General features: G+C 34.5%; 1 protein-coding gene across 1 annotated transcript in view; it reads left to right on the forward strand.

The window, feature by feature from the left end:
- REEP3 (receptor accessory protein 3) overlaps positions 1–12859 on the forward strand; it is a 95793-nt gene extending 82934 nt beyond the window's left edge. The window contains exons 6-8 of the mRNA XM_004470501.4: positions 4370–4517; positions 8266–8411; positions 9099–12859. Of these exons, the coding sequence (XP_004470558.1) occupies positions 4370–4517; positions 8266–8411; positions 9099–9155 (351 nt within the window). The 3' untranslated portion in view covers positions 9156–12859. The remainder of the gene's footprint in view (positions 1–4369; positions 4518–8265; positions 8412–9098) is intronic.
- The last annotated feature ends 2712 nt before the right edge of the window (positions 12860–15571 follow it).

The following is a 15571-nucleotide window of genomic DNA, read 5'->3' on the forward strand; positions in this document are numbered from 1 at the left end:
GAGTGCTAGTGGTATCTAGAAGGTAGAAGCCAGGGATGCCACTTATCGTACAATACACGGAACAGCTTGCCCCCAACAAAAACTTATCCATCCCAAATATTGGTAATCCTGAAGTCGGGAAACCCTACTCTAAAAGTATGATGAGTAAGAAAAAACTAAAAGGATACACAAATATGTATCAGGAGATGAGGGGTGGCTTACACATAATTTTCATTTTCTTATTCATGCTTTCTTCTAGGTTACAAATGTTTTCAATAAATCTGTATTGCTTTAATCTTACTAATATATTCTTCAGTAAATGCAACTACAATCAATTCCATTCTGGGCTTAATCAGATTGATTGTTGGATATCCATAGGAAAAAGAGATATTTTCTAAACCTGGTAACTAACCTTACTTGAACTTATAAGTAACATATCAAGGATCAACAAGAAATATTCCTTAATGGCTGTTCACTATTGAGCAGTATAAGAAGAATTATTCTGTAAAGGAAAATTAATATTCTTATTAGATTATAAAACATTGCTAATGTATTTTTTAATTCTTAATTAAAAAAAGGAAGAGAATGGATTGAAGGTTTTATGCAAAAAGATGGATAAGCACAATAAATTCTTCTTAGCATAAAATATAGGCACGTTAATGTGATATTTAACCTGGAAATTAAGTATTTTTATAGAAGCAGAATTATTTGGGTGTAAAATGTTATAGAGTTATTCATACATACAGAGTGGGAGACTCTTTCCTTTTTACAAATGTCAACTCTGTGCCTGGATACTTGAATAGGTATTTAGATGTCCTTGTGCTCTTGGATATAAATGAGTTCTGTAGGGGGCCAGCTCCTGGAGCTGCTTCTCAGCTGAAGGATCCTTCCCAGCGTCTGAATGCTATAGGTCTGAGAGCAGGCCTCTTGCATGAAAGCCCACCTTGCCTCGGCCCAGCAACCCCTGCAATGTTCTCAGTTTCTTAAATGGACATTCTGGGCCCATCTGATCCCAACCCAGAGATTGTTGAGCCACCTGAACTTTAGGAATACTTCTTAGTTAATGTAAAATATTCTGCAGAAATCTTTTCCATTACTTTGCTTTTTGCATTCTTATCAGAATCTTTCTATTCCCTCCTCTTTGACTTTATGATCTCGTTGAACAATTAAATCGTGTAAATACAGTTCTTCAGAGAATAGCACCTAAAATGCTGGGATATAGACTTACCTTGTGGATGGTAAACACCTTCCTCATTATTTACTTAAAACTGCTGTTTTCATAATTACTTTCCCCTCAGACTAAAACACCTTTCTTATTTTTCTTATCCTTTTGGTTTAATATTGTATAAACCAAATAAGAGAAAACAGATAAGCAAAGCACTATTAATTGAAACAAGACCTCAAAACACGTTTAGCATTGTTACTTACAGGTGACTGTAATGTCCTATTTGTGCCCCAAAATAAAGTTTTTCTTTTAATGATGGAGTAAAAGATTAGACACAGGAAAATGAGTGGGAAATGGATCCGAAATTCTTATAATGCACCATGTTACAATTAAAACTTTACTATCTATAACTAATTTTATAATATTAAAGAAATCATAGAAAAAACAGAAAGAGTAAGCCCATCCATCTGCATAAACATTAGTCCATTTTCATTCTTGCATACTTTTCATGTCTACTTGTCTGCATACTAGTAACCACATTATACGTATGGTTTAGAATTCTGGGGTGTAGGGGAGATGTTTCCAAAGAACATTATATTACAAACATAATTCCTTTGTTAATAGACTTTTTGTGCTGAGGATATAAAAACTGGGAGGAATAAGTCTGCCTATGGATATAAATATTTTATAATTACATATCTCCTTTAAAGTGCTTACATTGGATACTTATTTACATAATGTTTTAAAGTTTTGCATTAATTCTTTTTTTTCATGTTAGCTCTTTTCCGGACCCAAAAGAAAAAAAATACAATAGAAAATCTGATTTTTCAAGGTGATATTGAAGTATTAGGGGTCCTCAGAGAGGGTACAAAACCCCATGTTGCTTTTCTCTATGGTGCCTGGCCTTCCCAGAAGCCTTGAAGACATTGATTCCATGTCCAACTTTAATCTAAACTGGAAGCAAACTGTTAGAAGGCATAGATTAGAACAAGGGTTCTTAATGTTTTTTGTTCCATGGACCCCTTTGCCAGTCAGGTGAAATGAATACTACTGTAATTTATTTGTTGCATACATTCATAAGTGAAAGAAATGCTAGAATTCAGTTAAGAGGTCACAGGAAATAAAGACAGTAAGTTGATTTTTTTCAATTCAAGCTCACAGACTCCTTGAAATCTTTCCACAGACCTGGTCTATGGAACCCTGGTTAAGAAATCCTGGACCAGAAGGTACCCATGGCCACACATGTAATTTTCTGCTGAATCTCTGCACATAAACGCCAGTGTTAGACCAAAACATGCTATGGAGAACTCTCTAACAATCAACAGTAATTAACAAAAAGAAGTAGCATCAAAAACATATATAGTTTCCTTATTACTTGCTCTATATCAGTACTATAGCAGGGTCAGTGGGAGTATAGAAACCTAAGATTTGTCACTCCATTCTAGTTTCTTAAAATCTTCCTCTAGAAGCAAAATATAAATAGCACAAAAAATAGAACTTAAAATAATGTGTGAGTTTATTTGTGAGGTAAAACCTAAGTAATTTTTTATTGTAGTCATTAAAAGTTCCAAAATGTGTGAATGGTATTATCAAGCTAGACTGATTCAATGGCACTTGGACTTATTTGCATTCCTCCACGGGCTTTCTTGAGTGGGTGCAGATTTGAGAGGTACAGCCAGCTTTGGAGATGGCACTTAACTCAGGTAGAGGGTAGCATGGATGTGTATGCCTTTTATCATCTGTGTGGCAGTAGGAAAAAGTCAAGAATTGCTAAGAGAGGGCAGAGAAATACAAAGTATATTGACTCTGAAGAAATCAGGCATCTGTTTAAGAAGAGCACTGGTCACTTTTAGTGTGACTCTGAAGTCTTCTCTCAGCCATCTGTTTAATAAGTAAATAATATCTGATGAATTCACCATGCCCAGAAGGTTTAAAAAACATGAAATCCAATTTAGGCATGACTTTTATTGAGAATATAAACCCTGTAATTAAAAATTCCTTTTCACAATTCAAAAATATATAGTACAATTCAAAAAATATAGTGCAAATAAAAAGCTTCAGTGGAGTATAAAATAGCTTTTGGGTTTTGACATAATATGATATTCCTAAATGTGAGTAGCTAAATCAAGACCTTTTTCTTCTGTGTAAAGTACATGTTAACAGTAACACCCAGAAAAAAATTTTTAACTTAAAAAAAAAAAGCGGTAAAACCCAGAATGTTTGTAGTGTTTTAGGCTTGGAAATTTATAGATGAACCATTATAGGTGAGTTTCTATGGTAATGTTATAACTAAAGGCAATCATAAATTCACATGTTTGAAAAGAAATAATAAGTATAAAAACCTTTAGAAGAATATTTTTAGTCCAGCTATAAATAAGAAATGAATCATCTATCTGCTATGTAAATTTTCAAAATGGGTAAATTTAGAAGTGATTTTTTTTTCTCTCTTTAAAAAGCTTTATACTTTAGGGGAAAATGTAGCTATGGCTGATAAAATTCAGAAATATCCCTTTCAGAACTGCACAATGGTGAAAATCATTGAACTTTCTGCAGTGTAAGAAATGTTCTTTATCTACACTGCCCAGTAGAGTAGCCACTAGTCACTTGTGGCTACAATACTATTAACATAAAATGACTAAATGTCAAAGTGGATAATAGTAGACATCTCTTACCAGGCAGTGAATTCATTAACAGAATACCATTCCATACTCAAATTCTTTGGCCCTTAAATTTCCCTCTTATTTCTAGGTAGAGCCATTACCACTCCTGTTTTGACTTAGTGTTAAAACAATTTCTCCTTTACTCCATCAAAAGTTCCCTAAAGGATAAGCTTAAGCCCCAAGGTGCTTGTTTTAGGAGAGAGCAAATTGTGGACACTGTTTATTCTGAGGGTAAGCTCATCATAAGTTTTTTACACTTTAAAATTAAATGTAATGCTGAAATTTTTAGAGGTAAAACGTACTAATGTCTACAGCTTACTTTGAAATGCTTAAAAAATTAAGTGGGTTGATAGATGGATAGATAGTAGATATGTATCAAAGCAAATACAGCAAAATGCAAACAATATATGGGTATTCACTTGTACAATTGAACTTTTCTGAAAGTTTCCAAATAAAGTGAAAAAATATCGTAATGAAACATTAATGAAAAAGTTCAACATAAGCATGTTAAATATTTTAAAGTATCTTTTTTTTTTCTTGGATCTCTCATTTCTCGGTTCATTAGAGCCAAGGAGCAATAACTGAACGTTTACGAAGTTTCAGTATGCATGACTTAACAGCCATTCAAGGTGATGAGCCCGTAGGTCAAAGACCATATCAGCCTCTACCAGAAGCGAAAAAGAAAAGTAAACCAGCATCCAGTGAATCAGCAGGTGTGCTTGTTTGTTTTAATATATAGTTCTTTCATGAGGGGCCAAGATGGGTAAAATAAATACGTGGTACACTACCTGAATTTTGGTAGGCAAAATTTGCTTTAGCACTTACATTTTCAAATTTACACTTAACTGTAGTGTGCTCTTTCTCTACATTTCTCTAAATAAGGTTAGCATTTGCCTTTTTCTGGCCCCTGGGGATCATCTAACTAAGAAAGTGTCCATTGCCTTTTGTGCTGCTATAAATATTTAGGAGCTAGTTCTGACCTGTGAACAATAATACCCTTTCTACTCATACTATGCAGCTACATTTAAGAAGTTTTATAGTAAACCCTCTTTACTATAAGAGCCATGAACAAATAAGGATATTGACTCAAGATTAAAAATTTTAAGCAGATGACAAAACATGACTCAGTTTGAAAATAGCATTAATTCAATGGGAAATGAAATTACACATTCTAGTTCAAGAGCTAACTTGTGGGTATATTCTAAGGTAAGTTATGAACGTGTCGTAACTGACATGTTCTGAAACTAAATGCCTAACAGAAACAATTAAGAATATAAAGGTAGTTATTAGACAGAAAAAATGTTAATGTCAGTCTGTACTTACTGACATGAAACCATATCCAGATTGTAAAAGCAGAAATGACAAAACAGCATATGTGTTATGATCCTGTAGTGTAGAGGCAGAATTAGGTATATGATGAAATGGATTAATATATGTAAAGCTATTTTTAAATGTATATACACAGAGGAAAGGGTAGAAGAGTATTACTGAAATGTTAACAGTGGTTACCTCTGAGTAGTAGGAGTTTAGTAATTTTTTAATTGACCTGTTACTCTTGAAATTTGAAATAAAGCAACAATACTTTTTATTTTGAAAAATAATTAAGGTACTCCTTTTCAGTTTTTAAGTTAAATAGAAAATGCGTATTTTAATGAAGAACTTGGTTTGACTATTATTTTCTCTTTTTGATTTAGAGTTTGATTTAATAAGTTGCTGGGTTAAACTTCTCAGTCTCACTTCCTCATACATCCCCAATCTGGATTCTTTCACTTTCCTTGATCCTTGGACTCTCATTTTTTTACCTGCCAGATTGCAAGAGCCTCGCTGCTTCCAGTCTCTTTTACTTCTGATCTATTCTCCAAAGTGCAGCCTCAAGAATCTTTTAAAGGACTCAGATCTAATCATTTCACTCTTCTGCTTAAAATGCTTCATTGGCTCCCCTGTTGCCCTCTGATGTAGCCTTAACTCCATAGCACAGTATATTAGCTCCCTAACCTTTGCCTGCCACCCCATCATGTGCTAGCTATATAGAATTACTGGCTTTTCAGCATTTTCTTTAGATTGTTGCCTATAAGAAGTCTTTTCTCAGAACTGCACCTCCCCCCACCGCCCACTGCCAGGCTGAGTTACTTTTCTTACTATATGATTCTATAGCATCTTGTCTTTAACTTTTATTTGTGGCATTTATTGCAGTATCATATTTACCATTAGAATCAGTTCCCCCTATTGGAATATAAATTTCTTGAGGGTAGAAAAAGAAAGTTGTATCTTTTTCATCATAGTATCCCCATAATTTAGCACACTGCTTACTACACATAGTACTTTTTTGAAAATTTTTGCGAGATAAAAATCACTTTTCCTGAAACTAATTAAAAAGCTAATGAGTTTTTTAAACTGAAATAACAAAATGAGAAAAAATGTAATGCAGCATAACCAGCTTTAGAGTAAAATTCAAATCCCTAAATATACAAAATGAGAAGGAATTAAAATATCAAGGGCCATGTTTATTGACATATAGTCTTGTAATTCACCTGTGACCTTAGCTTTTTTATCACATTTGCTTTGTTTTTTTATCTTATCCTTGGTTCCTCATTCCTGTATTTTACCTTAGTTTTATTGTATTAGAATCAGTAATATTGTGTAAGCAACAACTATTGAGAAAAATCTAGACATGACAACTTAAAAAAAACATGTTTTCTTTTTCCTGGTTTGTTTTCCTCAATTATAGGATTAATACAATTTTAAAATAAAAAACTGGCAAATAAAAAGAGGAAATATGAAGAAACAAAATCACCTAAAAGCCCATTTCCAAAAGTTGTAACAGTTTGTTTTGGTGGTTTTCCTTTGTTTCTATATGTATATTTCTATTCCTACTTCATATTGCATCAGGAGCATTTTCCCAAGACTACCAATTCCACCTCTTGTGTGGCTCCTGGCCACACTGATCTCCTTCAGTTCCTCCCTGCCTATGGCCCCTGCATGGGCTCTCTTCTACATAGAGTGTTCTTCCTTGGACTGCTATGGGAAAACAAAATGATAGAGCAAGGATCTTGACCTAAGTAGTGGCAGACTCTTTCTGCTTCCCAATCTTCCTTCATTTCTAGTCTAGAAGATTGGCAGCATAAAATTGGACTTGCCTAATTTACAATTAGAGGCTTTTATGTTATGAGAATAAGAAACTATTAGAAACTCTTCATGGTTTGCTCAGTGATTCTCAAATAATTCCTGTAGAGGGAGAGCAGGTTAATAAATATTTATTAGTATTTTTCTTTAATTTTTTTTTTTTAAGATTTATTTTATTTTCTCTCCCCTTCCCCCATGTTGTTTGCTCTCTGTGTCCATTTGCTCTGTGTTCTTCTGTGTCCGCTTGCATTCTTGTCAGGCAGCACCAGGAATCTGTGTCTCTTTTTGTTGTGTCATCTTGCTGCATCGGCTCCCCATGCGTGCAGCATCACTCCTGGGTGGGCTGAGCTTTTTTCACGTGGGGCGGCTCTCCTTGCAGGGTGTACAGCTTGTGCATGGAGCACCCCTACGTGGGGGACACCCCTGCGTGACATAGCACTCATTGCACACAGCAGCACTGTGCGTGGGCCAGCTCACCACATGAGTCAGGAGGCCCTGGGTGTCAAACTCTGGACCCTCCGTATGGTAGACGGACGCTTCATCAGTTGAGCTATAACTGCTTCCCAGTATTTTTCTTTATAAGCCAAGAGTCCATCCTTTGCCTCCTCCTAAGCTTGGAAACCCTTATTTTCCATCACCTGAAGACTTATTTTCCTTATCTTCATTAAAAGAAAATTTGAAACTTAATGTCTTCCTAACCCACCCAGCACTCTGGGCCTCAGCCTGGGCCCTGTCTTACTCTCTTCAGGATCCTCAGGCAGTGGATTCCCGCATATGGAATATTATGCCCCAACCAGCAGCGTAAGCATCAACTGGGAACTTTTTAGAAATGCACATTTTTGTCCTTATGTTGAGAAGATTGACACATAAAAGGGAAAAAAATCCTTAAATTCTAACTAATTCGAAAAGGTACAAATGACAAAACATTCAATGCTTGGATCATTTAGAATTCATGAAAAGGAAACAGGGTAGGACAAGGCTTTTCTCTGTATATCTGTGTATATTCTCTCTGTATGTCCACTTAGAAGTAAGTGTACAAGATGAATGTATTACCCACTCAAAAACTAATTATTTTTTAATTATTTGGAAAAATGCATTGTAAAAATACGAATGGTCAAAGAAAATTTCCTGGAGGAGATGAGTCGTGAGCTTCATATAGAATAGTGCAAGGATGATGGGCAAGGAGCGTACTCCAGATGAGAAAGGGAGAGGAGTATTACTCACCTGGTGAATGCGAGCCACACATTAAACAGTCAACAGCCGGCTCCGCTGGAGGGAGGAGGCAGTGCTGGCTGCTGTCCTTTTACCAAGACATGCTGTTTTTGACAACACATTTAGGATATGGAATTCTACTGAAAGACGGAGATGAGAAAACAGATGAAGAAGTAGATGGGATGTATTCAGATGATGACATGGTAACACATAAAGGCCTTCGAAGATCACAAAGCATGAAATCTGTGAAAACCATCAAAGGCCGCAAAGAGGTTAGTCACCTCTAGCATTGTTTTACTGATGATTAGTATTAAGGGATTTCCCTGCTGCATTATCTTTTAGGATATTAATGATCCATAAATGAAGGACTGGAATGTCAGAGGAGCAGTGATATTTAAAATTCTTTTATTCAGATCACATGTATTAGGATCTCTGGAAAAATTTGAAAATGGTAAATTCCTAGTTTTCCATGGTAGGTAGAAAATGGTGTCCTCACAGATCAAATAATGTGGTTATCATGAATATCCTGTGCCAGCCCTGTGCATAAGCAAGGAAAGCAACAGATGAAACTAACTGCATAGTTGTGCTTTGAATCAGCCCTACATGAAGATTAAATAGTAAAAGTTTATCCAAAGTTTGTACCCAGGAAGCAGTGATTTTGAAGAGCCTCAGATCCTGATGACCAAGGTGCATTATCATTGTACTAAGCAAAACACAAACAATAACTGTTAGTGTTTTTATTTGTTATTAGCAGTAGTAATCTGCAGCATTTATCTAACATAGTACTAATTACATTTTTCTGAGTACATACGCAATACTGTCTTTTAGTACATATTTACAGGATAATTGATTCTTTATATAAAAAAAGTTTAAAAATTACTATGATTATGAACTATTAACTCCTATCAAATTAAAAAGTAATCGTCTTATTCATAATAATAACACATTTCTCTCTTCAGGTGCGGTATGGGTCACTAAAATATAAAGTGAAGAAGAGACCACAGGTGTATTTTTAGCCATCTACACTTGAAGTAACCCAAGACAAATTATGCTAATGTGACTTCATTTTCAAATATTATTCAGGATTTATACATTAATATGACTTTAAATTGTGGCAGTGATAGGGTTTACTTTCATTAATTTAAATAGTTATTTCTTTAACAATTACTTCACATTGACTACTGAAGGTAGTTATGTAAAATTTATTAATATGGATTAATATATTAAAAAATTATAGGAAATCATGTTATCTGTTTTGAACTCAACAATATCGAGTGCCTGGGATATAAGATGAAAACAAACTCACAGTATACTTGAAAAGAGCCTTTTTGTAGTTTAGGATACATCAACCTTTGTGATATTATATTGTGTTTAACCAACCATTTATGTTATATATATATATATATCACATGAGGATAGTAATAAATAGACCTGTGACCCATCAGTTATAAAATAAGGACATAATGTAAGATATAAAGTATGTTTTATATATTCTTTAAATTCTTACCTTTTTACTACTTTCTAGTTTTTCCACCATCAACTGAACATTTTTTAAACAAATATTTGAAAACCAGGTATCCACATAGCACTTTCATTCCTGAATAGTTTTTGCACATTTGAAAATTGTTTACTTATTTTACAACTATACATTTATTTTAAATTTTATTGGCACTGCCATTATTGTTTGTCACATTCTAACATTTCACATTTATGCCGTGGATTACATCATCTCTTTTTCTGTGGATTTCATTAATTAAATTCATTTCATTTTAATCATACAAAAAATATAGGTTATTATGCATTTTAATTGTATGGGGGGTTTTTTTGTTTGTATTTTCTGTATTTTTTTCCTTTTTATTTTTATTAGAGAAGTTGTGGGTTTACAGAAAAATACAGGGTTCCCATACACCATCCTATTATTAACTCCTTGCATTTGTATAGTACATAATAGTTGATGAAAGCACATTTTTATACTTGTACTATTAACTGTAGTCCATGATTTGATTTAGGATTCACTGTTTGTGTTGTGCAATTCCATGGAATTTTCTTTTAATTTCTATTCTAATACTGTATATATAACCTAAAATTTCACCTTTAACCACATTCAAATATATAATACAGTACTGTTAATTACATTCACAGGACTCCGCTACCATCACTACCACCCATTACCAAAACTTTCCCATTGTCCCAAATAGAAACTCTGTACATCTTAAGCCTTACCTCCCTATCCCCAACCTCCACCCCATCCCCTGGTAACCTGTATTCTAGATTCTGACACTACGAGTTTGTTCTAATTATTTCATATACTGTGAGAGCATACAATATTTGTGCTTTTATGTCTGGCTTATTTCAGTCAACATGATGTCCTCAAGGTCCGTTCCTGTTGTCGCATGTGTCAGAACTTTTAACTCTTTTTTAATCAATTTCTTTACAAATAATAACTTATTTTAAACATTAACCAATTTTCCATGTTCAGCTGTATATTGTAGTTGAATTTAGCATGTTTTTGTTCACATAGGTCACATTTTCAGCTTTTAAATGACAGCTGTTGGGAAATATAGTCAGAGAGAAAACAGTATAGCACTTAGGCCTCTGCTAGTTTATGAAATTATCCAACAGCCAATCTACTTCACAAACTTGGCATTGATATGTGCTGCTAGTTTACAAATCTGACATTAACTAGAATCATTGAGTCACTTCTCTTTGGGAGATGATTTCCTAAAGATGAGTGCCAATGCAAAATACCAACCTTGTTAATCTTTCATATTAGAAAAATAACAATTTTTAATCCAAAGGATTTTGAGTAATTGAGCTTTGAGAGAGGTTGCATTGGCAGCTATGAACCTTAAGCCAATGTTTTTTTGGTGATGGTTTTAGTAATCAATAATCAAATTCTCACAGTTATATTGTTCAGATAATTTACTTGACTTTTCTAGTTGTTTGTTCAAAAGAAAAAAAATGAGATTTGTGAGATCTTTAACCTTTCTACCTTTTAAGAAACGACACGGCCAGCTGATAATGTATATTCAGGACCGCTTCAGAGTGTTGACTAAGAACAAAATATTTACTCAGGAGTACTATAGTATAATTCATACGTTGTCTCTTGATACACTTGATACTAGTCTTAAAATATTTTCTAGATTCTCTCCCATTCTTGAGTTATAACACCAAATAAAATTTCGTTCAACTTTTTTCCCTTTAAAATTTTAACTCTATGAATATTTTCATCTGCTTTACTTTGACTAAATTTTAGCCTCTTAGTTTCTGGAAAAATCTTTCTGTTCAGAATTTGTTGACCATTTCTGTTCACAGTTCCTACAAATTCTTTTTATAAGCTCTTGAAAAAGAGTTTATTTATATTGCCTTTTACTAGATTAATCAATAGAAATGGTTACATGCTGTTTTTCCTACACTAAGGTGGGATCATCTCAAATTGCCTGGTAAGTGTAAGGGACTATCTAGAGGGCTGATTTGCACCATTTTATCTTTCTCAAGTCTAATATCAGTATTAAACCTATTCTTTAATTACAGTAAACTCATAAATACTGTTATACATTTTTTTTCTTTTAAGATGGGACAACTCTTTTTTTGTTTTTCTGCTTTTAAGTGCCCTCACTTTAAAGAGGTAAATTTATCCATACAACCACAGTGCCTTGCTTTATTGCCACCTTCACTTGGTGCATGGGCATCAGATGCAAAAGCCTACTTATGGCATTATTTGGTAGCCAGTTAAATTTATCCAGAAGTTGTAGCTGGTGTTTCATTTTCTTATAGATTTCATTCAATTTCTTAATTAATATTAATAGTAACTATTTTCAGAGTTTGTTTCTAAGTAAGACTCAATCTATTCTTTACCATGTTTTTTCTGGTATAAAAATGAGCCAGAAATGAGACTTTTGGCTAAGTAAATAATTATGGAAACACACCTAGGTCCTGGGTAAGATTTCCTCTACATACTTCACTATTGTATATGTAGATTTTGGCTAGAAAATGATATTGCTAGCATTTTAATTATAAATACTTGACGGAATTTAGTCCATATGTCACCACCAAAGATTCTACAGTGTTATGAAGTATGTAAATATTCCAGGTTTCTATGAAACATTTAGATAAAATGTTTTTTCTGTTTTCCCCCTGAAATAAAACAGCTTTGTGTTTTTGGAAAAATGCTTGAAATCTTGTGTTGTTAAACATATACAATACTATTTTATATTAAATACCAGTAATTTATATTTTTAATTGGAATGTACTAATAACACCTCCTGATCACTTTTATCAGGAAAATTAAGGGATTAATGTATATTTGAAACAATTTCCTGTGTTTTCTCCTGTTGGTTAATTCATTTGCAAAGCATTTAGGTAAATTTTGAGAAGGTCCTTGTGATTGTAGTATGCAGTGTGTATTTCCTAGTAAACATCACTTTAGTTAAAAGCTTGAAAGGAAACTACAGCTTTTTTCCTTAAATGTTTTTAAGATGTAATTGTCTACTATACTGCAGATTTAATGTATATTAACTTTTTTTTAAACATTGACCGTGTGGTAATATTTTCTCTTCTAACACCTTTTAAATCTGTGTACTTTAATAATTAAGAGAAAACAGTTTTGCAAATTGTTAATCCCTTTGTAAAGGCTATCTTTAAACCTAGTATGTGCATGATTTTACAAGTGTGTTTTTTTTTAAACTTTAGTGTGAAATAAACGAAATGTTATAAGTGATAACTTTGTATTTTTTTTTTTGTTCTCATGCCAGGGTATATATGTTGGAGTCCATTAGTTGATATTGTTTATCGTGTCTTGATTAAATATCGTACACACTTAAAATTACCAATTACAGAACAAATTACAAAAATGATATGATTCTGGCATGCTTATCCATAGTATTACAAAAGAATCGCTAAATTGTTAAATTTGAGTGTTAGAAAGGGAAGATAGGGAAAACAATGAATTACAGACACCCTAGCCATCAATTTGGAATGATTAACTGTCTCAGACATACACTATAACACAAAATACAGATTTATGTAACATGGAAATGTTCTGGGGTTCCATCTGTTTTAAAGTCAGTCGTCTGTCTGCCTTGCATTTCAACTTTAGAGAGAAATCCTATCTTCACAAAAAGTTTCTTTGTGTTACTTCATTATGATATATAATGTTGCTAAAGTATTTCCAGACAGTGTTTAAAATGGAGCTGTATATTTATTTTTATTATGAAATATATCCTTGTGATGATCCAAAGAGGCTAGAAATTTAAATAAAAATCCAAAAGTATACAGCGAATATATGAACTGCAGTACTTTTCTTTTTAAGATTTATTCTTTTTAATTTGTTTCTCCCCTCCCCCGCCCCACCCCAGTATTTTGTTCTGTCCACTCTCTGTGTTTGTTCATTATGTGCTCATCTTCTTTTTAGGAGGCACTGGGAACCAAACCCGGGATCTCCCATGTGGGAGAGATGCGCACAGTCACTTGAGCCACCTCCATTCCCTACTTGCTGTGTCTCTCATGGTGCTTTCCTCTTTGTGTCTCTTCATTGCGTCAGCTTGCTGCATCAGTTCACTATGTCAGCTTATTGCACCAGCCCATCATGGCAGCTCACTGTCTTTTTTGTCTTCATTAGAAGGCACCAGGAACCAAACCCAGGACCTCCCATGTGGTACGCAGGTGCCAACTGCTTGAGCCACATCCACTTCCCTGCTGCACTTATTTTCAGTGTTTTATACCCCCTTTAAGTGATTCATTTTCTTGAGAAAGAGATTTATGGAACAGAAATCATGTCAGAGGCTGATTCATTATTCCCTGGAGAACATTCTGCCCTCTTTACCTACCCATCAATATTCTAGCCTTGAAACACTCTCCTTATGGTCTGGCTATGGTAATTTTTAAAAATTGCTCTTTATGTAATAATGCTTTGAACTAAAATTTTTTTTTTTGAACATTTATTTTATTTCTCTTCCCTTCCCCTACTGTTGTCTGCTGTCTGTGTCTACTTAACTCCATCTCTCTTTTGTTGCATCATCTTGCTGCGTCAGCTCTCCATGTCTGCGGTGCCACTCCTGGGCAGGCTGCGCTTTCTTCACATGGGGTGGCTCTCCTTGCGGGGCACACTCCTTGCTCATGGGGCACCCCTACGTGGCATAGCACTCCTTGCATGCAGCAGCACTGCATGTGGGCCAACTCACCATGTATCAGGAGGTCCTGGGTATTGAACCCTGGACCCTCCATATAGTAGGCAGATGCTGTATTCAGTTGAACCACTTCCACTTTCCTCAACTAAATTTTTAAAGCACAAGATTGATAATTATCTATAAGGGTAGATTGCTAAAAGATAGTGCTCAACAAAAGCAGGAAAATCACCATGCTTTCTTTGTTTACCTGTCAATCCCAGATTAAGGGCAAAGGGAAGGAGAAAGAAAAAAGTATATTTTGGCATTATGTGAAAATCAAATTAACGTGATTTTTTTTCATTCAAAAATATTGAGTGCCACCTTTGTACAATAGCACAGTATGTTTCTACACAGTACTTGATTCAAGTAAGAAAGCTTAGCACTTATTTTAATGGAAATAATTCTTGCTGTTGGAAAAAATAAAATTTCACTGTTACCAATTCAATCTTCAGATTATTTATTATTTATACTGCGATTTCTTCTAAATTATTGAATAATTTATTTGGATTCTCTCAGAACTGGTTTTTTAATCATCCCGTTCTTTCCCCTATTTCCTCTGTCCAATACATTAGTCTTTTTGACTCCCTCCAAAATATATCCTAAGTCCAACCATTTTACTCACTGCACCTTAACTTCCCCAGTTAAGCCATCATCATCTCTTGCCTGGAGTACTTTGGGCATAACTTTTATTTAAAGCAGAATATCTTGAAACTTTACTACATTTTAGCTGTGCAACATTTTCAAGATGACGTTTAACCTTGAGTCTTACAGGACTGTCACTGTTTTGTTTTGTTTTGTTTTGTTTTGTTTTTAAAGATTTATTTTTTATTTCCCCTTCCCAGTTGTCTGCTCTCTGTGTCCATTCACTGTGTGTACTTCTGGGTTCGCTTGTATTCTCATCAGCGGCACCCAGAATCTATGTCTTTTTTTCGTGTCATCTTGCTGCATGTGGGCGGCGCCATTCCTGGGCAGGCTGCACTTTTATCGTGCTGGGCAACTCTCCTTATGGTGCGCACTCCTTGCACGTGGGGACACCCCCACGTGGCATAGCACTCCTTGTGCACATCAACACTGCTCGTGGGCCAGCTCATCACATGAGTCAGGAGGCCCTGAGTTTGAACCTTGGACCTCCCATGTGGTAGGTGGATGCCCTATCCTTTGGGCCAAATCTGCTTCCCTGTTTCTTTTCTTTACTAGTGGTATCTGTGAAGAATACTTATTAAAAGAGAGAAGGTTATAAAGAGGAAGGGAGGTGAAGAACAGAT

This window comes from Dasypus novemcinctus, chromosome 6 (assembly GCF_030445035.2).
Source record: "Dasypus novemcinctus isolate mDasNov1 chromosome 6, mDasNov1.1.hap2, whole genome shotgun sequence".
Lineage (NCBI taxonomy): Eukaryota > Metazoa > Chordata > Mammalia > Cingulata > Dasypodidae > Dasypus > Dasypus novemcinctus.